This window comes from Arabidopsis lyrata, assembly GCF_000004255.2.
Source record: "Arabidopsis lyrata subsp. lyrata unplaced genomic scaffold ARALYscaffold_6, whole genome shotgun sequence".
Lineage (NCBI taxonomy): Eukaryota > Viridiplantae > Streptophyta > Magnoliopsida > Brassicales > Brassicaceae > Arabidopsis > Arabidopsis lyrata.
Window position 1 is genome coordinate 12,180,999 of NW_003302550.1, and position 23,890 is coordinate 12,204,888.

The following is a 23,890-nucleotide window of genomic DNA, read 5'->3' on the forward strand; positions in this document are numbered from 1 at the left end:
TACTCACCCCGTCGACCCTCCTCCCGTTGAAATTGATCTCTCGGGTTTGAATGCTCGAGATAGGAGAAGGATCAGAGAAGCAGACAAGAAGGTCAAAGATCAGATCTCCCTGATTGGGAGAAATAAGAAAAATGCAACCTCCACCGGGGATGACAAAGTCTACCAGAAAACTCTTCTAGTTGACGACGGATCTCTCGAAGGTTCAAAGTCAATGGCGCGTCACCATAAACAATGCTCCTCCCTCTACCCCAGCAGCAGACAACATGGTCGCTGCCACTGTTGAAGAGGAAGGTCACTTAGGTGCCTCCTCCTTTACGAAGAAGAGGAAGGTGGGACCTGAACCCCCGCTTCAGGGAAGGTCCAAGAGCACAAGGAAAGACGAAGCCATTCCTTCAAGTCTCCCAGTTCCTGAATCTGCTGATGTTCAGGATAGAAATCCTGATTCAGGAATTGTTTTAAGAGAGCCACTGAGTTCAGGGATGCTACCCCCTAGACGTCCTCGAGGTAATACCTCTAGAGCTCGATCATCTCCGAGCTCAGGACTCGTTGCCAGAGCTTCATCCCAATCAGGTAACCCTCAAAATCCTCTGTTACTGGAGAGTAACCGATCTTTTAAGGAACTCAATATCCACACAAATATCCTTATTCTAGATAAAGAAAAGATTAGAAATATCTTTAGATGTTTCCACACTCGCTTTGGGAAGAAACTCCCATCTTTTGAGCGCTGGAGGGATGAAATCAAGAAGATGTATATCAGTCATTCTTTCCACTCATCTCAGGTTTGATTATTCGAATTTCTAAACACCTGATTTTGAACCTCCTTTTTCTTACTACGTCTCCTTTTATCATGCAACCCTAGATATAAACAGCATCATCATTATTATAAGGAGGAGCTTGTCAAAGTTTCCAAGAGAGCTGCTGTTGCTGAGGAAAAGATTGAGAATCTACAATCTTCCAATCAGCTCGTGAAAGAAGCTGCTGATCTCGATTCAGTTCGTCGGGAAGAAATCGAGCGACTCGAGAGATCTGGCGAGGAGACAAAGAAGAATTTGGCTGAGGCTGAGCAAAAGCTAAAAGCTGCCCTTGCCGACCATGACTTCGCAAAGGGCGAGATCGAGCTTCTGAGATCAAAGCTTAACGAGACCAAATCAGTTGCTGATGAGCTCGGACGCAAAAATGTGTCTCTTTCTAAGCTGAAAGATCAAGATGTTCGCAAAATATCTCATGATGCTCGGCAAGAGGTTAAAGTAGTTGGGCAAAAGTTTCTTCTTGCTGTGCAAGAATTTATTTCTGCGGATAAGGCTTGGAACAAGCTTAAATTCGAGCGTGATGAGATGAAGAGCAATCTTGATTTGATCACGGAGATAGAGGAGGGAACAATTAATTTGACTAAGGAAAAGGAGACAGTTAGTGCCGAACTTGCTGAAACTGAAGCTAAGCTAGCTACTGTTCCTCAGCCATATTTGGATTTACAGCAATTTGCGTCCGAGTTCGCTGATTCCCCTCCATTGACCGAACATAATACAGGTTTTTCTTTGGATGAGATGGTGTTAACTGGTTCTCCTCATGCTCGTTTTAATGAGTTCGGAACCAACGTTGACAAAATCTCTTCGAGTCGAACTCAAGGGTTTGCTGGTCAGGATGCTCCCATTTCTTCGACTATTGGAGATGACTTTGATCTGAGTAGCGAACCTCCTCAGGATGCTAGTTTGCTTATCCCTAAGGCGGTTCTCACAACTCAAGATGCTACCACCGGGGGCGCTCTTCCTGTTTCAAGCCAAGTAGAAAATGAAGGCGGTTCGCCTATGAATGAATGATAGTGATTGCATTCACCTTTTATGGGTAATGTCCCTTTAATTTTAAGACATGAAATTTGCTTTGTTGGCCATGGGGCTGTTTTATTACTCTTCGAGCTTTTTGCCCAAGGGGGCTTTATTACTGTTTTTTGAATAATTTGCCCAAGGGGTTTTTAATTAAAATTTCTTTAGAAATAAATATTTAATTTTGGTGGAAACCATCGGTTTTACCTTGAGGGTTTGGAAAGTCCTCCTAACCGAAATGGTTTAGAATTATAGGAGAGATAGGCTGATCAGACCTACTTGCCTTTTTTAAAGAAAAAACATTAGAATTTTTTCTCTGTCTCTCGGTTGCGAGGTTAGAGCTCGGCTTACAAGAACACTTCGCGATACTTCAAAATGTGTTCGATTAGAAAGATTTTCAATGAGAACTGTTTGCCTTTCTTAAAAAGACAAAAAAAAAAATGTATGATACCATTTATTGATTGTCCTTGAATTTCTCGTTTGAAATTAAGTTCGCCTACTAGGTGTTAAATGATACTTGAATAACCTATATTTTGTAGGTCTTGTTTGTGCATGTACGCGAAAATCGAAAGGCTGTAACTGTCAGATCAATAGATTGACGTTTAACTTCTTTTTTCAATAAATACTCAAGTGAGTGCTCTTATATATTTTTTTCTATATAAGCAGAGTAAGATTCTGGAATTTTTTCAAAAAATCTTTTCTTCATAAGGAACTTTGCATTTCTTCTTTTCTAAATTTCTTGTTCACGATGGCCTCTCCCCAAGGCGATCCTTCTGATCCTAATCCACCATGCTTCCCCTCGAACGAATCCCTGTTTCTGACGGGGGATGGATTTACTCCACATGGAGTGGCCATTCCTTGTTTTCTTTCTTCCTTCTCTAAGGAAGAAAAGATCGAGTGCCATGAATTCATGGAACATGTTTGAACTCGATACCAGTTGTCTCAAGGTTTTACTTGATAGACTTGTAATGCATCTGTTCTCTTGCAGATCACCAAAAGGTACGTTTTCCTCTGCTCCGAAAGGCAACGTCTTGGAAGAAAACGTCGTGACCTTGAGGACATGATTGCTAGAACTGAAAAGAAGATCCGTCGTTTGGAGTCGGATGTTCACAACTGGGAGAGGAGGGGATTCGACTCTATCGCTCGCATTCCTGCCTGCCTTCGGAAACATATCAGGTTTCTGAAGAAGCATTGAGATATGTACCAGAGGAGAGTTCCTTCTGCGAACTCTCCTCCCTCTTAATTATTAATATTTTGTAATATTCTATTGGGCTAACGGCCCAACGACATTAATTATATTCCCCATTTTGCTTTAAATTTATTGATTTATTTCAATCTCATTTAATTAATGCGTTAATCTAGGAAATATAATTAGCAATTAACTCAATTACATTTTCCATGAGAGTAGTAATTTCAGATTTGGGAAATCGTCAATTGACCCTCTTAAATATGATCGAGTATTTTTCGAATATAAAGTGGGTGTAGTTCATTATTGAGTTTTATCAACAGTAATTCTTCAGAGAATCCCTCTGACTCATTCAAAATGATAAGCGATGATCTTCTGGGAACGTCAGACATCGAGCTTGAAAAAACAGAAGCAACTAGCGAACCGGAAGAGTCACGTACATTAGGGTGGGGAACCAGCATTCAGGTTCCAATCGTGTTAATCGAGAGATTATCAGCTCAAGATCGTGTCAAGGCTGAGGAGTTTATTAACAAGGTATTGTCTAACCTAGTGATTTGACTCCTTTTGTTATTGCTAAATGAAGCTTTTTATTTTCTTCAGCTTATCACTTGGCACAACGAGCTCGAAGGTGAGAAAATTAAGATTAGGAAAAGGAGAATGGAACTTGAGAAGCGTCGCCTCGATATTGCTCGCGTACTCCATCGCCTCGAAGCCCACCCTTCCGATTGGATCGAGATAGGCCTCCAGGAGTACGGAAACATGTCGGGCTGCATTCTGAGCATCGTTGACCTCGCATGCCAAAGAGCAGAGCTATTCTGTAATCCAAGACCCTTGTAGATCTGGTTTAGGTAGAAATATTTCTTTATACATTGTTCGCAACGTATTTTAATATCATAGTATTTATGCTCGAGGATCGAGCTTATTAAAAACAAGATCCCATGATCGGAATAATATTTTTATTTTTTATAGCTGGACTCGTGTTTAGCGAGCTGTCTACGTATCCAAAATAGGATCAAGCCAAATCGTAGTTCGAATAAGTTTATTTTTAGCAATAGAACCTTTTCAAGTTGATGATGTTCCAAGACCTTTGAACAGGATTTCCATCAAGGTCTTTTAAATGGTATACACCATTTCAGATTTTTCCGTGATTTGATAAGGGCATTCCCAGTTAATACCGAGTTTTCCAGCTCCTTCTTCTTTTGTGTTATCGAACACTCGCCTTAAAACAAAGTCTCCTACATTTAAAGGTCTGTTTTTCAACTTTGAGTTATAGTATCGAGTGGTCAATTGCTGGTAGTTCTGAAGTCGAATAAGGGATTGGTCTCGCCTTTCATCAATTGTATCGAGAACGTCTTCTAGTAATTTAGAATTTAGTTCTTCGTTAAATGGAGCTTCGCTTCGGCGTAAATCGGGAACATTCAGCTCGGCTGGGACTACTGCTTCCATTTCATATACTAATAAGAACGGAGTTTCTCCCGTTGCTCGCCTTGGGGTTGTTCGATATGCCCACAACACAGGTTGCAGCTCGTCATACCACCCATCTTTTCGAGCACTCAAACGTTTTTTTAAGATTACTGAGAATGTTTTTATTGGAAGCCTTTGCTTGCCCATTTCCTTGAGGATACCTCAGCGTTGAATAGGTAAGTTTTATTCCCCAAACAGAATAAAAATCTTCAAAATCATTTGAAATGAACTGAGGACCATTGTCCGTTACAATTTCATAGGGAACTCCATAGTGACAAATAATGTGTTTCCACAAGAATGTCTTTACCACAGAATCTTTTATGTTTATGTAAGCTTCAGCTTCGATCCATTTGGAAAAATAGTCCGTTAGAACCAATAAGTATTGGACGCCTCGTGTTGAGTGATGCATCGGGCCAACTATATCCATTGACTATCTCACAAAAGGGTAAAGAGCGGATATAGATGACAAAAGATGGCTGGTGAATAAGAGGAGCGTGCATCTGACACTTTTTACACCGTTTGGCGTAAAATATCCTAACCGCTTGATTTTGAAAGCCATTACTCGTGCCGAAGAATGACTACCGCAAAGTCCTTCGTAGACCTCGCTTGTCACTATTTCAACTTCGGGTCCAAAAATGCATAAAAGATAAAGGTCACTGACACCTCATTTGTACAATGACTCTTTAATTATGCAATACTTAGCGCTGATGATTCTTAATTTGCGAGCTTGCCACTTGTTCGATGGTAGTTCTCCATTAAGAATGAAATTTTTGATGGGTACCCTCCAGTCAGCCCCCCAATCATTAGCGGAAGTATTATCCTCGAATATAAACCTCCTTAGTTCCGGCTCAGTAGGAATATCAGGGTCAGTTTTGACTGTCGCCGGATCTTCTTCATTACTTGTTATATCTGGAAGTGACTTTTCTGTTCGAGATGGTTCTTTAATGGGAACCTCTTGATTCTTTAATTTTCTTCTCGGTTTTCTTTTAGAAAGTTCCGATGGTGGAGTAAGTTTGTCATCTTGAGACTTTACTCGTGATCTGGTGACAACAAGTAAACTATTCTCGTTGTTGGAATTTAATTCTGGAGTTTCGATATGCTCGGCTTCCACAATGTTATCGTTTCCTGTTTCTTCATTTGATATACTTCGTGAAATAATACATTCAACTGGAATAATTCACTTGAGCTCGGGATCGGAGGTAGAAGCTAGGGCAGCTAAAGCGTCTGCCGAAGTGTTTTCCCCTCGAGGTATTCGGACTATTTCGAATTCTTTGAATTTTCTGGCTAACTTTTTGACAGCAGAAAGATAGGCTCCCATTCGAGGAGCCTTAGCCTCGTAATCTCCAGCGAACTAGGTCACACCTAGCTGAGAATCACAATAAGCTATTATTTTTTCTGCTCCAATTGCAAGAGCAAGCCGAAGTCCTACTAAGAGAGCTTCGTATTCCGCTTCGTTGTTGGAAGCCGGGAACATTAATCGAAATGATTGTTTGATTATTTCCTTTGTCGGAGTCTCGAGCCTAATACCGATTTAGGATCCTTGTTTAGAAGAAGAGCCATCTACATGTAATTTCCATGTAGAGTCTGTTTCTATAATGATTCCATCATCTAATGGTAGTTCGGTCAAAAAATCAGCTAGGACTTGTGCTTTTGCGCTAGTTCGACTTTTTTATTCTATATCGTACTCACTGAGTTCGATGGCCCATTTCGCCAATCTACCGGACTGACTTGGACCGTGAATAATTGAGCGAAGTGGATGAGAAGTCAAAACTTCTATCAGATGAGATTGGAAATAAGATCTGAGTTTTCTAGCAGATACGACTACTGCTAAATCTAATTTTTCCATCATGGTATATCTCGTTTCCGGACTGGTAAGAGATTTACTTATGTAGAAAATTGGCTTCTGGTCACCTCGATCATCTCGAACTAAAACCCCACTTACAGAATGACTAGAAACCAAAAAATAAAGATAAATTTTCTCATCTGACTCAGGTTTTGAGAGAACCGGTGGTGTTGTCAGATAAGTTTGGAGTTGATCGAAAGCTGATTCGCATTGATCATCTCACCGAAATTTTTTGTTCCTTTTTAAGATTTGATAAAAAGGGAGACATTTATCGGTAGACTTTGAGATGAAACGATTCAACGCGGCGATTCTGCACGTCAATCGTTGGACCTCTTTAATGTTTTTTGGTGAAGGCATCGTGAGGAAAACGTTGATCTGATTAGGATTTGCTTCTATTCCTCTTTTCGTGACTATGTAACCTAGGAATTCTCCGGAAGGTACACCAAAAGAACATTTAGTTGGATTTAATTTCATTCCGAACTTATTCAGAATTTTGAAACTTTGCTCAAGATGAGTGATGTGCTCGGATTTCTTAAGAGATTTTACGAGCATATCATCAATATAAACTTCCATCGTTTGGCCTAAATGTTTTGCAAACATTTTGTTAACTAAACGTTGGTATGTTGCTCCTGCATTTTTTAAACCGAATGGCATGACTTTATAACAGTAGATTCCTCTATCTGTTATGAAGGATGTTTTCTCTTCATCTTCGGGATTCATCATGATCTAATTATATCCAGAAAATGCATCCATGAATGATAAGAGTTCGTTTTCGGCTGTTCATTCTACGAGCCGATCAATATTAGGGAGAGGAAAGTTGTCCTTTGGACATGCTTTGTTAATGTCAGTGAAATCGACACATACTCTCCACTTTCCGTTCTTTTTCCTGACTACCATGGGGTTTGCTAACCATTTCGGATACTTTACTTCTCTAATGGATCCTAATTCCAAGAGCTTATCGACTTCGTCATTGACCGCTTGAGCTCGATCAGGACCCAGTTTTCTTCTTTTTTGCTTTATCGGCTTAAAACTGGGATCGACGTTAAATTCATGGGTAATGATACTATTGTCGATTCCGGGCATAGCTTTTGCCGACTAGGCAAAAGTGTTTTTATTTTCCTTTAGAAATGTTATCAATTGATCTTTGATTTCTGAATCTAAAGTAGTTCCGACTTTTATTTTTCGATCTGGAAATTCGAAGTCAATTTCAATTTCCGTGGTAACTTCATTCGAACTGAGACCACTTGGGTAACGCGAGGTGCTTTCTTGCTTCGCGTTTACCATTAATTGCTATTTGAGCTTTAAACGATGTCCCATGAGGTAGCAAGAACGCGATGTTTCCTGATCTCCTCGAATGGTTCCGATTCCTTCAGGAGTCGGAAATTTCACACACTGGTGATAAGTTGAAGGTATAGCCTTCATTTTATATATCCACTGAGTTCCGAGAATTATATTGTACGCGGCCGGTCGGTCGAAAACAATGAATTCTACAATCTTCGGACGCCCTGCGGCTAGCACTGGTAATTTTATGTTTCCTAAGGACATAGATGTGTCACTTGTGAAAGCTACCAAAAGTGCTGGTGGACCGATAATATCTGCTTTGCTGATTCTGATTCTTTGCAAAGTGCTTAGAAATATGAGATCTACCGAGCTTCCAGTATCAATTAGACACCTTGTTACTTCGAAGTTCGCAACATCTAAAGTTATCACAAGAGCATCGTCATGAGGTCCTGTTACTCCTTGAGTGTCCGAATTGTCAAAAGAGATAGAAGGTGTTTGTTCGTTTGACTGAAAACCCATAACGGTTTGAATTGCTACTGATTTCTTATGCCTTTTGATTGATCTAACCGAATCTCGGCATAATTTGGATCCTCCCATAATAACATCGATCCTTTTCTTAGGAGTGTTCGGAGTTCCAGGCCTATTGGGCTTTTGTTTCTTTTCAGGAAGATTAGAAGCTTCGAATCTTCTTTCTCTTTGTGATAAAACTCAACAAATTCCTCTATATTGAACTTAGCGTGCTCTCCAGCTGCCCACAGTTCGGTGAGATGCTTTTTGAGTACGCTACAATCTTTAGTGGAGTGCTCGTTTACTCTGTGAATATCACAATAAGCACTTTCATCTCGAATCCAAGTATTAGGAGAATTGTATCTTCCTCTATTTGGGGAAGGTTTTCCTACAGCGTTAGTAGTAGGTTTAACTCTGAACCGTTTTTGATCTTTTGGTTCGAACTTTTTCGTTGGATTTCCAACGACCAATTTAGGTGGCCGATGCTTTTTAGCGAGGCTGAGCTTTTCTTCTTCTGCCTCCATCCAATTGCTGGCTCGAAACAAAGCATTATGGATGGTAGTTGGACGATTGACGATGAGTTCTTCCTGAAATCCAGATTCATGCCAGAGTCCATTCTTTAAAGCAGAAAGGGCAGCAATGTGCGATACCCCAGGAATTTTAGCTATCACTTCTTTGAATTTAGCGATATATTTGCGAAGTGGTTCATTTTGACCTTGGGTTAGATTCCAAAGATCTGCATCAGAAGTTGCCTTTTCCATGAACATGGAATACTGTTTTAGGAATGCCGAGGACAATTCCTTAAAGCTATCAATAGTTCCAGGCTCCAACTGATTAAACCATAGCAGGGCCGATCCGGATAGATTCTCGGAGAAAAGTTTGCAATATCCGGCATCTTCCTCGTCTGGTTCTAGATCAATTCTGCCAGCAGCGATCTGAAAAGCAGCGAGGTGATTTTTAGGATCTCCTTTACCATCATAGGTTGGTAAATTAACCTTTCGAGAATCCTTGATTCGAAGGTTTGAGATTCTCGAGGTGAACGGTGTTCGCCGAGTTTCTTCGATTACTCGATCGATCTCAGGCTTCGAACTGGTCGCGTGATGTAACTTCGACTTCATTTCGTCGAGCTCTTGACGAACTTTGATGAAATCGTCTAAGAAGGTGACATCGGGATTTTCCATAAGGAATCCGTCGTCAATAGGAAGATTTTCCTGAACTTGGGGAATTTCTCCCCCGGTTGGGTTAGTTCCATCCCCTACGGCTGCCTGATTGTTAACAGGCTGACCTGTCGAAGTAGTTTGAGTATTCCCGGACCTGTTTTATGCGGGAGTTACGAATAGTCTACGCTGATGCGCTGTTGCCCGCACAGAACGCAAATTATCTAAACGGCTTGAAACAACGTTCTGCGCGTTCGACAAATTTGTCTGGGTGGTTTGAATACTCGTCAAGGTTTGCTCGACTGAATCCAACCTCGCACTAAAAGTGGTGTTGGAATCAACAAGTGTACCTATCTGATTGGTCAGATTGGTGGTTATCTGATTAAGCAAGGCGATTGCATCGCTCAACGCTTGCTGCTCCGCCATCGTTTCTTGGTTGGAAAAGAAGAATTTTGAGATTAAAGAGTTTTGCGGTAACTCCCCACCGGCGTCGCCAAAATGTGGATGTAAGATTCACACTCGATTGTCTTTAAGTATTTCAGTGGAGAAAAACTCTTAAAATCGACAAAATGAATATGAGAATTTGAAAGGAAATTTAACCAAGAAAAAAGTAAAGAAATTTGATAAGAGCGAAGTACACAAAGCCTTGCAAAATAGTAAAGAAAGAAAGTATGTTGTATTGCTTAATCGTAATGTGTAATAATCTGAGAGAAGTCTGTCCCCAAACACATGCGTTTGAGGTTTTTTTTATAGAGAAAACATGATTAATGCGATCATTTACTGCTCAAAATCATATTGATCCGCATTAATCATGTAAGTTACAATTTGACCGAAACGGCTCGAATTTGAACTATCTTAGGCTTCACATGGGTCTTCCGAACTCTTTCTTGCTGACTCCGAACTCCCACGCTTTGATGCTACTGCGAGCCTCGAACAATATTCTCCTCGCTTCGGCCTTTCTCTATACGAACTATATATCTAATAAGAGCGAACTCCATAATGGCAAAGATCGAACTCTTCTAGTGGACTGAATCGAACTCCCGACTGGTCAAGTTAAATACTTTAAATAAAATATCTTGAATTCCGAAGGATTATTATGTAATAATGACGTGGACAGATCCAAGTGGATCCTACAGAAAAAGTGTGGGATCCGACCCCAACAGGTATGTTTTTCATTTTTCTTCTATTCTACATTATATTAAATTATTATTTATTTTTTTTACCAACTTCGGGTTTGAATGCTACTTGGGACAGTGTCGTTTAAGTCAGGGGGAGGCAACTCATTATGTTTTTCTTTTTGAGTCTTATATTTATTTTTCACTTTAGTCGTTTTATTGAGTCAAAATTTTGTTAGAAATTATGATCATTTTCTCTAGATTATTGCCTGGTTAGTTGAATGCTGTAGATTCAATTCAATCTGACTAATAGAAAATCCAGAGAGTTAATCAATAGACTAGAATGTAACGCACTGACCGCCCCTACCAGTGAGCACCCACGTCCTCTCTCAGGCCTATTGGCCCTACCTCTGTCCGACGGCTGGTCTGCTACGTTTGGGAGGCTGTAGAGACTTGTTTACTGATCCTACAAAAACCACATGATCTTTCCTTGTGTTTTGCCCTCACTCACACAGTTCCGAAATTACTTCTCGGAAGGTCACCATCCTGAAATTGCTCCAGCCCAAGCACGGTTAACTGTGGAGTTCTCTCAGGATAGTTGACCGAAAAGATATGTGCACTTTGGTGACATAGGTGGCCAAATCAATTCTTTTAAACCTCTGCGTATGCCCCACCATATTCCCGAAACCAGGATGTTACATAGAGGTTATCCACGTTTCCAACACAATCTGCAAAAGCCTGAGCTAAGTTCGCTTCACTTCGTCTATACGGTTAGTATTCGTAGAACTTGATCCCTTGTTCATATTTGATAAATGAAACCAATGTGGAAAAAAGATGGTCTTCTCTCCCTTATTCTAAAAAAAAAAAAAACTAAAAAATAGACTAAAAACAGAAAATATTGAGATGATTTTCTTTTGGAGTAAAAGGATCGGATATTTCCAGTGATCTCATTATTTTTCTTCAAAAGGAATGATCACACGAAGGTTGGAAGTGAGATTAGGAAAATTTCTGATGATACCATTATTCGCCTACACCTTTAAAGTAAAATAAAAATAAAAATTCGAAAAAGAATAAATCTGGGAGAAAGAGTACCAAAAGAATTTAAGAATGGTTGATTTAGTATGGTATAGTATAGTACGGGAATGAGTCTAGAAGGTTCTTGAATACCGATTTTATTGATGAGATTTATACGACGAGGGCTATAGGATATAATTATGGAATTTGGTTTGGAATTTAGAATATTGAGAATGCTTACGGAGAATTACATGATGGTTAGGATTTGATGAGATCTGCTAGACATATGGATTTGGTTTGAATGATCAAGGTAATAGGCTAGAGAAATTGGGAGTTTCTATGTTTTCAAACTTCTTCCACGGGTTCGGTTTTTATGTTTTGCTTGTGGACAAGCAAAAGCTAAGTCTGGGAGAGTTCATATATCATGGATTTTACGGTTTTTAACCATGAACAAAATTTTGACTTGATAAAACGACTCAAAAGAGAGAAAAAATAAGACTCAAAAAGAAAAACGTAGTTAGTAACTGCCTCCCCCAGACTTAAACGACACTGTTCCCAGTGACATTATTCAAATCCGAGGTTGGCGAAAAATAGATAGATAAAAATAATAAAAATAAAGTGAAAGAAAAACGAAAAACATACCAGTGGGTTGCCTCTCACTAAAGGCTTGTTTTCAGTCATTAACTTGACTGTGGTGGAGCTCAAGATCTAGGTGGAGCTGGAGAAGTATTGGAAGACTTCTCAGAAGACCGACGCCTTGCCATCCATGGTGGAGTGTAAGCGTTAGAAGCGTGCTCATGTCCAAGGAAGCTTGTAGGAGTTGCAGTGTCCTTTGTTTCTTTTCCTGCATCAACAACAGAAGAAACAAGCACTTGAGAATCTCGTGACTCGTTTACCTATGAAGCTTTGTTTGAAGATATAGAAGTTGTCACGCCCGTCTCTCTCAACCTTGAAATAGTGCGTTTTCGCCTTACTTATTTTTTCCTCAAATCCACTTACTCAAATTATCATTTCATATTCCGGAATACACCACAAACGAGATAGCTACTCAACATTCTCACTCTCACCTGGGGAAAAAGGAAAAAAAAGGTGAGTAATTAATTACTCGGTGAGATGGTCAAAACTGTCCACCGAAACACAACATCACAATTATACTTTCACACAACTTCCATTCATGAGCATAGAATCAAACAACAAGCATATAGCCTACATTTTCGTAACAAGCTATAACAATCAAGTATTCATCTTGCTCATCGCAAGATATTTAGTTTTCTTTGTTAGTTTTAAGTATTTTAACTTGTGGCTACTTACGCCTCATTAACTCATGGCTACTCAAGCCTATATATGGAAGACCACGGGCTTTAGCTCGATCGTTCCCCTTATTGGTCGTCAGTGGTTAATGACCTGTAATGTACCCGTCGCCCCCATTACAGTGTCCAATATCCTCAATCTCATATCTTCTCTTTTATTATAATTTATATATATTTATCATTTAATATCTTTCACATTTATTTTAAAAGTACGTCTTTAAGACGTCAAGCAAATCAACATGCATATCATGCTAACAACCTATCGGATAAAATCACACAACACGTATTATAATATTTTATCATATAATTCCTAACATTTTAACAAGCAGCACCCAATGTCTGATCCTATACAAATGAACTTAAGTACAAGAGTCGAAAGGTGATACTATGTTTCCACAGATCCCGCCCTCACCTTATAAACTCGGTTAGATTTCACGGATTACGACTAGCAACAATAGAACTGGTTCATCAACGATCTCAATCTAAAACGGTTTAGACAAACCAATCAAAGATTATTTTCCATTAATAATCTATGATTAAATTTAATTATCAAACCAAATAATATAACTTGATTAAAATGGTTCGGTATCTCCTATATTAAATTATTTAAAAATGGTTTAATAACTAAATCAAACCAAACTTAAAAATTAATATTATTCCCTTAACACTTACAAATACGACACACAATTGAGCTCGGTTTACTACTTGATACCAACACAAAACAAATCAAGGGTCCAACGTTGACTTTTGGTTCAATAACTCGACTTCCTCACTCTCGGTTTAACAATTAACCAACGATTTCTAATAAACCAATAACTGAACCAACCTATTGTTTGCTACAACAAGCACAACAATTCAGTCCCACGTGATCTGCAGCTCATTTACGACGTAGTTCCCGTACGTTCCAGTTCTGGACTTTGACAACACAAGGATTTCTGGTTTAGATTGGTCCAAATTCTGGGTTTAATAGTTAACCAACAATTTCATCCCAATGAATCAACCTAGACATCGACCATTTCAACAAAACCCCAGCGATCAACTTCACGTGACGATGCTAAAACTTCCGATCAATAACCAGACCCAAGTTATTAATCTTAAAATCATCACAACCCATACCACCACCTAACGACACAGTTAGGTACTCTCGAATATAGGTTTCAGATACGGAATTTCAACTATACACAGTGGCGGAGATAGGGTTATAGCATGGGGTCAATTGACACCCATGGATTTTTTAAACCTAGCTAAATTTTGATTGGTAATTGTAAATTGACCCCATTACAAAATAAAAATTGACCCCCATCAAATTTTAATTTAAGAGCAAACTACTAAATATATATCTATATATATATACTAAAAAAATTTTATATTAATTTATACTAAATACTCCCTCTGTATTTGAAAAAATGTCGTTTCAACTGTTTTTGGGTGAATTAAGAAAGGGCACAGAATTACAAAACTAACCTTATGAGAAACGATTATTTACAATTATATTTTATATTTTTTAAATCAATTAAGAAAGGGCACAGAATTTTATGAAAATCGATTCGTATCTGTAGTTTTGGTAATTTAGACTGATTAATTATGATCAATTAATTGGGGATAATTTAGGAAATTTTATGCAAAAGTTGTTAAAATGACAACTAATTAAAAACACAGAAAAAATGCTAGAACGACATTTATTCAAATACGGAGGGAGTATTAAGCTAAGAGTTAAACTTTACAAATAAATATACAAATAAATCTAAAATAAAAACATGAATGAATTCAACTTCAACCTAATAACTATATCTCTCGTTACTTTAGGATTTTTCCTATTTTCTTCTTTTTATAATCACCATTATCCATTGAAAATCACTTTAAAATAACATTTAGGTAAAACTTTATATATATTTTAATTTGAACTAAAATGTTTTGATGATTTTGCTCGTATATTAAGAAAAATCTCATCTTTTGATTTATTGACTTTTAAAACTATTATTGATTTTTTTTCTATGAATATTGTGAAAACGACTTCGTATAATCGTCTCGTTGATATCATTTCAATGATTGTTTAGTTTTTCAATTGAAAATATAAGCTAAATTGTGGCAAACGAGACAATAATAAATCGATTACAATATATAGTATAGTTGTGATGATATTTTTATTTTTTTCTAATAAAGTTGATATAATTTTGTATATACAAAAAAAAATTTGACCCCTATAAACAATTTTTTTGGCTCCGTCACTGACTATACATATTTAGACTTGGTTAGGTCATGGTTTAATAATCACAGCCACCCAAAACAACAACAAACACGAGCCATGGGACAAGGGTTTGGCCAATTACCTTTCTCGGCAAGTTTCCACGATGGATCTGCTCTACGATCTGCTTGACGGCTTGAACGACGGAGTGGCACAGATCTCTCCGGTGAGGACGATTCACGCAGTGGCTCCGGCTGAACACAACAATGATCTCAGGTGGTTTGAGTGGTGCGTGGTTGACGAGTTAGGATTTATGTGACTTGACGTGGAGTTTGCGTTCTCCTTTTATATGCACATGTGATCACTAGGTTTTCACTTGGTTTTAAATCATTAACGAGCTCGGTTTGGGCTTCTTGATTTGATTGCGAAACCGGGTCGTTACAGAAGTGGTATGAATTGAAGAAGTGTAAGGATGAGGAGGAGATGAGCAATACCTCTGCTGATCAAGGCGTGGATGGCGGGGACGAGGTGCCGTGTATGGCTCGGGAACAGCTCTTGAACACTTGGTGTTTTATGCAATCCCACGATCAGTTGTCGGTCGACACTTGCTTTGTAGCAGCGAGCTCAAGCTCGTCCTCTGTATCTAATTCTTCCCAAACGTCGTCTCCATCTCGAACTAGAATAGCATTACAGGCTCTTTTTGGATTAGTATCAGGCATGCCAGGAAGAACACCATCTTGTCTCTTAACAGCTGCGGTAATTTGAGCAAATTGAACATCGAGTTTCTTCATGTGATTGTTCAAAGTGTCAATCTTGCCATTCAAATCAGAATAGATGGCATCAAACTTCTCGTTGAACACAACTGTAAGCTTCGTCTGATCCTCTAGAATCTTCTCAAGCATTGTCTCCATCTTACTCTCAGGAGTGGGTGTAGGGGGTTTTGGTAGGTTGTGTTCCCTTAGGTTCTCTGGAAGCTACTACTTTGTGGATATGTCTTCTGAAACGCTGGTCTGTTGTTAAAATTATTGTTGTTCAGAATTCTCTGTAAGCCGCTGACCACCGAAGTTACCCTGTTGAGTACTGAATTTTCGATATCCCTGGCCATCAATGTAGAATACTCCTTCCTCAGACTCTTCTTTTGGCAAAGTGAACAGCTTTGTTACCCGTGAGGAGGCTGTGAACTGAATCCAACTTGGTATTGACCTCTGCAAACTGACTTGCTGTAATCGCTCTTGCAATCTTCTTCCTTTCGAAGTCTGCGTTCTTCGTGCTGTTGCAACAGGCAAGAATCTCAATCAAAGCTACAGCATCTGCAGGGTACCTAGTGTTAAAGTTACTATTGCTTGCACCATCTAGAGCCATCTGATATCTCCAATCAACTCCTCTGAAAAATGTACCGATGAGCTGAACCTCACTGAAACCGTGATGCGGGCAATCGCATTGGTACTCCTTGAATCTGACCCAACCAGCTTTAAATGCTTATGCTGGTCATTGAGTGAATATAGATAGCTTGTTGCAAAATTCTTCAGACTTACCATCATCATAGAAGTTGTTTAAAAAGAGTACCTTGATTTTCCTCCAGCTAGTCAAGGGCCCTGCCTTCAACTGCTTCAGCCAAGAACAAGTGAGTATGGGAAGAGCTTGCAGAGAAGGTAGTCATCTGAAACTCCATTAGCCTTTATGCTAGATACCAAATCCTCAAAGCGCTCGATATGGTCCATTGGTTGTCATGAGATAAGCCATAGAAAGGATGTTGTCCCACAAGAGTGAAGTAGGGCGGTTTTAGCTCGAAATCGTTTCTCTTGAATGGGGGAGGTACGGCCAAAATCAACCCCAACTATTTTCATGCGGTCTTTTTCAACCCAAAGTCTGACCCCCTGCAGTTATCAATCCAAACCCTCATAAATTTCAAATAACAAACCTGAACTATGTAACTATTAGCCAATTTTAACATATACATGTTATTATCTAATATAACAAACATGAATTATGTAACCTTTAACCAATTGAATAAAATGAATGATTCATATACAAAAAAACTGATAATTACGACTTAACAATTCTAATCGACATTAACAAATACTAAAAAAAATATGTTGAAATTGGCTAACGGTTACGTAGTTCATGTTTGTTATTTGAAATTTATGTGGGTTTGGGTTGATAAGTGCAGGGGGTCAGAGTTTGGGTTGAAAAAAGCCGCATGGAAATAGTTGGGGTTGATTTTGGCCGTTTTCCCCAGGTTTGGCCTATTGTAATCCCCAAGAGTCAGCTGACGATCTACCGCAACAGGCGGTTGATGGAGGTCCTTTTGGCCATCTCTATTATGCACATCTGCCCATGTTCAAAAAATCGCTAGGCGCTAGCGCCTAGCAAGAAAATCGGAGATTAAACGGGGATTAATCGGGGACTAGTTTTAAGGCTATTTAATATTTTAGAAACATATTAATCCATTATAAATAAGAAAATTATATCATATTATTTTTTATATTGCACTAAACACATGAAAACAAGAATTTAAGGTCAAACTTATGATTTTTATACAAATTGTGAACATAAGTGGGACGTTTTGAATTTTAGATCCAGAAAAAAAAATGAAAAAAAAAAAAAAATTGGGCTAAGCGTCGTATAGGCGGGCTAGCCGGACGCCTAGGCGGTCTAGGCGGACAAAAATTGGATCACCGATTTGGACAAAATTGCCGCAGTCTCCACCCGATCAGCGCCTAGGCGGCTAGACGGCCGATTTTTGAAATCATTATGATTTTTCAAGGCTTTATAAATCTTATATAGATTTTCAAATCAATTAAAATACGCAAACCAATAGTTTCCTAGGTCTTAAGATTTGTTTTAAAGATCTTTTCCTTTTGTCCAAAAAACAATATCTCTTCCTTTTTTTTTTGCCCTTAAAACATTTTTTAAAATTGATTATTGACCATTTTTGTTATTTTTTGTTTTGTTAAGAAAATATATTCTTATAGAATTTATGGATTATGAAAAATTCTTTAAGAAGATGATTTTTCATTCAAGATTATCTACTGCAATATAAATTAAGTACATCATCTAGATATCTATTTTATGTATGTTCAAACTCTGTAATAATTTATCTTTATTATATGTATATATGTTTTTCATACATATATGATATAACATTCTTTTTATTTGTCTGGATTTATTATTTATTGCAAATTATGAGAACTGTTACATAAACGATTTTACAATGGACAATTCTTTCCGACCCTTATTAGATCCACGACCTCCTTCACTTCATTCACTTCATTCTTCATGCTCACCTCCTTCACCTCCTTCTTCATGGTTTTGATCGACATTTACTTCTCTGTGTAGAATCCTGGCGAACGGCTATAATTGTACATCGCTAGAGATTTCCAGACCTTTAGATGTAAAAATATTAATTAACATTTGGTCAACTAATGGGACAAGTGGGCTTCCACATATGATATAACATTCAAGAAAATATAATGCTAATATTTGTAAAGTAAATTTTTCCCACGTAAGATATACGTGTGGGTAATTATTAGTAGTAACATTAATCTCAAACAACTAGAAGAACATCTCAAACAATAAAAAAACATTGATCTCAAGAAAAAGAAAGAATAGTACGGTCAACTGATCATGGATACAAATTATTAAAATTAGCACTAAAAGAATCTCCATTGGAATTCCTTTAACTGATATTATTGTTTTCAAAATTCTTGAGAATCTCTGATACTGACACATGTCTTTCTATTATATATCAATTAAATAGTTTTATATGTTGATATATTTATTTTATAAATCATAAAATAAAACTGTCTTTATATCGAAATCTATTATGCATCAGTTTTAATAGATATAAATATTAGTTTAACTGATATTGATGAAGGTAAAAAAGAAATTTTAAACTAATATCGTTTGATTTGTAATTTGATATATTTTAAAATAGTTTATACAAAGAATATGTTTAAGATTAATATATTTAAAAATAATTAATGAAAATTTAATATTAAAAATTTTAGATTAAATAGTATTTAAAATATTAATATTATCTTAATAAGATAGCATATAAATATGTCACCAATAGAGATGCTCTAAAAGTCTATAACGCAGGTCTCTTTTTTATACAAGTCCTAAAGTTTTGTGTAACAAGGACAATTCTTCAGTTGAAGTGTAACTATACTTTCAACAAACAAACAAAAAAACTTGTAACTAGACTTCTAAATCCTAACTTAAAATAAATAAATAAATAAAAGAAAAAAGAAAAATTGAATAATAAATTTAATTCTAAAGATATATGTATTTCTTTCCATTTACTTATTACCAATTCTGATATTGCTAAAAAGGTATGATATATATATATGTTTGAACTGAGATAAATTTTCCTTACTTCAAACAATCAGGTCTTCTATATAAAGAGCACTTCTCCATTCAAAAAATATCACACAAAAAAAAAGTCATGACGAGACAGAAAGTGAAAATGGCTTTCATAGAAAATGAAACAGCAAGAAAATCAACATTCAAGAAAAGAAAGAAAGGTGTTTTGAAGAAAGCTCACGAGTTGGGAACTCTTTGTGGCGTCCCGATCTGTGTTATCATCAACAGTGCGTACGAGCAGAACCCGGAGGTGTGGCCATCGAGAGAGGCGGCGAACAAGGTTGTGTCCCAATGGAAGACGATGTCGGTGATGGACAAGACCAAGAAGATGGTGAACCAGGAGACCTTTCTCCAGCAGAGGATCACCAAAGCAACCGAGTCTTGGAAGAAGTTGTGGAAAGAGAACAAAGAGTTGGAGATGAAGAACGTTATGTTTGATTGTCTTAGTGGCAAAACTTTGGTTTCTCGTATCGAAAAAAGTGAGCTTCGAGATTTTGTTTATGTCATTGAACAATATCTCAAAGATGTTATTCATAGGATCGAGATTCTGAAGAGGAACGAGGAATCATCTTCCGCTCTTGTTCCTGTTGCTGCCACTACAACATCTAGTGTCATGCCTGTGGTCGAGATGGGTTCTTCTTCGGTTGGATTTTACGATAAGATTCGAGATCAAATTCAAAGTACTTTGAATATGAAACAGACCACTAATGATTTGGATCTGAACAAGAAACAGTGGTGATGAGCCGTCTTTGATCGTATGTTAAGTTTTTGTCATTTCAGCTATCAATAAAAAGTTATTATTTGAGTTCTGTTTGTTTTAGTTACATGTTTGGGTTGGTTTCACATGTAGTTGTATTTCCTCATGAATGAAATTTATTTTTCTCTAATTAATTAATGTTTTCTCCTTATATATAATCGTTATGATAAAATTCAATTTTGTAATTCAATTTTAGATCCATCACTTTGCGACAGCCAAGTTCGTTCATGATTTAAGAGGTTTAAGTGTGTATAAAACGTGATTTAAGACTCTGATATGATGATTGGGACCGCGGCATCGATGACCGGTCCGAAAGATTTTAATCAACGAATCTTGAAGTCACGAGTTAGGTTTATGAGAGACGATTAGAGCTTTTGCGATTTTTATTAATTGCGAGTTTTAGATTTTTTATATTGTTCAAGATTTTTTTAATTCAATGAAGGAAAATAATCTTAGAATATAATATATATAATTATTTACAGGGTTGTCAACTAATTCGTTTTGAGCAAACAAATCATCAATCTTTTAATTGATTTTCCCAAATTAATAGTAATCAAACTCAACACTCCATAAGTTTGAATAACAAATGAACTAATTAAGATCAAGTAAACCTAAATAAAAATCTATTTGCCAAAACGTATAAGTTGAAAACTGTTTTTGGCAGACAAAATATTGAGATTTTTTATTGGCCAAATTGCGTAAGTTAGGATTTTTTAAGGCCAAATTGAGTAAATTGGGATTTTTATTGGCCAAAATGCGTATAATTTATTTTGCCAAATCAGAGCCAATAGTAATCAAACTTAACAATCCATTAAGTTTGAATAACATTGAAATAAACGAGGTCAAGTAAACCTAAATAAGAATTTATTTGCCAAAACATATAAGTTGAAAACTATTTCTGGAAGTCAAAATACTGAGATATTTATTGGCCAAATTACGTAAGTTAGGATTTGTATTGGGCCAAATTGCGTAAGTTGGGATTTTGCCTAAGTAAGGATTTGTATTGGCAAAAATGCGTATAATTGATTTTGCCAAATTAGAGCCAACAATAATCAAACTTAATCTATATCTATATTATATATACATTTTTGCAACATTTTATGAAATAAATCCTCAAATTGCAACTTATTTACAAAGAATGCCATTGGCATTAATTATTATCAATTAATTAAGATTCTTAATTACTAGCATTTCTTTATCTAATATATTTCCATCAATTCTAACTACTTAAGAAAAGGAGAAATTTTAGGACATTGTTAATATTATACTTTATTGAAAGATAAATATTATAGTTATTTAAAGTTTATTAAACGTTTAAAATATTTAACGGAAAAAATGTTTAGAATATATATAATATGTGAAATCTATAAAAATTAAATAATCATTTGAAATAAAACTTTAAATTGATTTGAATTATAAATGTTTTAATAAAATTATTATTCAAACAAAAACTAATGTTTAATTTCACCGAACAGGATTAGATGGTATGACGGATTTATAATATTATAATATATGAAATTTACAACAATTAAATAACTATTTGAAAGAAAACTTTTAAATTGATATGAATTATATATCTTTTAAATCAAAGTATTATTAAAACAAAAATAAGAAAATAATGTTTAATTTCACTGAACAGGGTTAGATGGTATGACGGGTTTAGGTCGATAGTAATACGAGACGGTATACCACGGGTGAAATCCATTAGATATGTTTAATTTCACTGAACAGTATTAGATGGTAGGACAGGTTTGGGTCGATAGTAATACGAGACTGTATACTACGGGTGAAATCCTAGATATAACAATCAAAATAAAATTATACTATCTTAAACACTAAACAAAACAAACAATTTTAACAAAATAAATATAATTTAAATTTAAATTATATAGTTATAATCTAGATTTTAACTTAATGAACTGTATGTTATTGTTTCTATATTTTTAAACAGTAAAAATTAAACATAGTAATTGTACACTAAAAATATATAGATATAAGAATTGTACATTTAAAAAATACAAAACATTAAATCATATATATTTTTAATCTACTAATCAAATTAAATTTTTATTTTTTAAAAAAAATATAGTTAAAAAAAATTATAGTCCCGCGGTGTACCGCGGGTTATAATCTAGTACTCCATTAAGTTTGAATAACATTGAACTAATTGAGGTAGATTAAACCTAAATAAGAATTTATTCGCCAAAACAAATAAGTTGATAACTATTTTTGGCAGTAAAAATATTGAGATATTTTATTGGCCAAATTGCGTAAGTTTGGATTGTTACCGGCCAAATTCCGTAAGTTGGGATTTTTACTGGCCAAAATGCATAAGTTGAGATATTTTAGGAGGGGTTATTGGTTCATAGATTTATATGGAATTAGAAATCCAAACAAAAATCATTTGTTATTCAATCATTGATTTTAAAATCCTAATTAAATTCATGTGTTATTGGTTCTATGATTTATAAATACTAGTTAAAATCTTATGTTATTCGTTTAGTCATTTGTTTTTGGATTTGAGAATCCAAATTATGTTTTAAATGGAATTGAATGGAATTGAAAGAGAAAAATAGAAGGATTCAAATCCATGGGTAAACACATGTTATTTCAAAATCCATATATCTTGATTTCATAATTAATAGAAATTTTCAAATTCTATATGGATTTACAAATTAACAAACTAATAACACCCCCTTAACCTTTTCCCATTTGATATATAGTTAGTTGCTATAAAAATAGTTCTATTTTAAAATTATAATAAAGGACAACTGTAATCTGTAAATATAAAGTTTAATCAGTAAAATATACCCAAAGTTTTGAATAACCAAAAAAAATCTTACTTGGAGTTGGTAACTATTTTATAAATAAATAAAAACTTGTACTAGACTCCTTAATTGCTATCTAAAAAATAATAATCCATGATCGAATGGTAAACTTACTTTGTCAAAATAATATACTCTATTTGTTTCATATTATAGAATGTTTGACATATTTTATTTTGTTTTACAATATAAGATTTTTTTAAAAATAATTTAACTATATATAATTATTAAAAAATTCATCAACTTATTCATTTTGACCACCTAAATCATCATTTTTAATTGATTTTTCCAAATTAGAGACAACGGTAGTCAAACTTAACGCTCCATTAAATTTAAATTATATTGAATTAATTCAGGTCAAGTAGATCTAATTAAGAAGTAATTCGCCAAAACATTGAAGTTGATAATGATTTTCGGAAAGAGAAAAAATTAGATTTTAATTTGCCAAATTACTTAAGATGGGAATTTTTACTGGCCAAAGCGCGTATGTTGAGATTTTTTTACTTTGCCCATTTAACTAAGGATAATATAGTTAATTTCTATAAACATAACTTTATTTGTAAAGGTAAACTTTATTTTTGCAAAATATAAAGTTTAATCAGTAAACTATATATACCCAAAGTTTTGTGTAACAAAAGATAATCATAGTTGGATTAGGTAACTATACTTCTTATAAATAAATAAAAACCTTGTAACTAGACTCAATAATTGCTATCTAAAAAAAATTAATCCACTTGAACAGGTAAATTTACTTTGTCAAAAACAATAATCATCATTACAAAAACAATAACGATGTTTAAGAGATTTTAATTTGTTTCACAATATAAAATGTTTTGGGAAAAATAAATATCTATAACTTTTTTAAAGGTCTTCGATTTATTATCATCATTTTAATTAATTTTTCCGCATTAGAACCAACGATAATCAAACTTAACACTCAATTAAATTTAAAACTCCCTCCGTTCTTTTATAAGTGAAGTTTTAGGAGAATGCATATAGATTAAGAAATTATTTAATTTTTATTTATTTTTAAATTAAAACATCATTTATTATCTAATCAA

The 23,890-nt window shown here is 35.6% G+C and overlaps 2 protein-coding genes across 2 annotated transcripts; both read left to right on the forward strand.

The window, feature by feature from the left end:
- Positions 1-263: 263 nt before the first annotated feature.
- LOC110227156 lies at positions 264-1,817 on the forward strand. The gene is made up of 2 exons (XM_021020520.1): positions 264-779; positions 870-1,817. The coding sequence occupies exons 1-2, from the start codon at positions 264-266 to the stop codon at positions 1,815-1,817; spliced, it is 1,464 nt and encodes a 487-aa protein (XP_020876179.1).
- Positions 1,818-19,108: 17,291 nt separating this feature from the next.
- On the forward strand, positions 19,109-20,134 carry LOC110227820 (agamous-like MADS-box protein AGL80). Its single transcript, XM_021023529.1, has one exon. It carries the CDS (start codon positions 19,330-19,332, stop codon positions 19,984-19,986), a length of 657 nt encoding a protein of 218 aa, XP_020879188.1. The 5' UTR covers positions 19,109-19,329; the 3' UTR covers positions 19,987-20,134.
- The last annotated feature ends 3,756 nt before the right edge of the window (positions 20,135-23,890 follow it).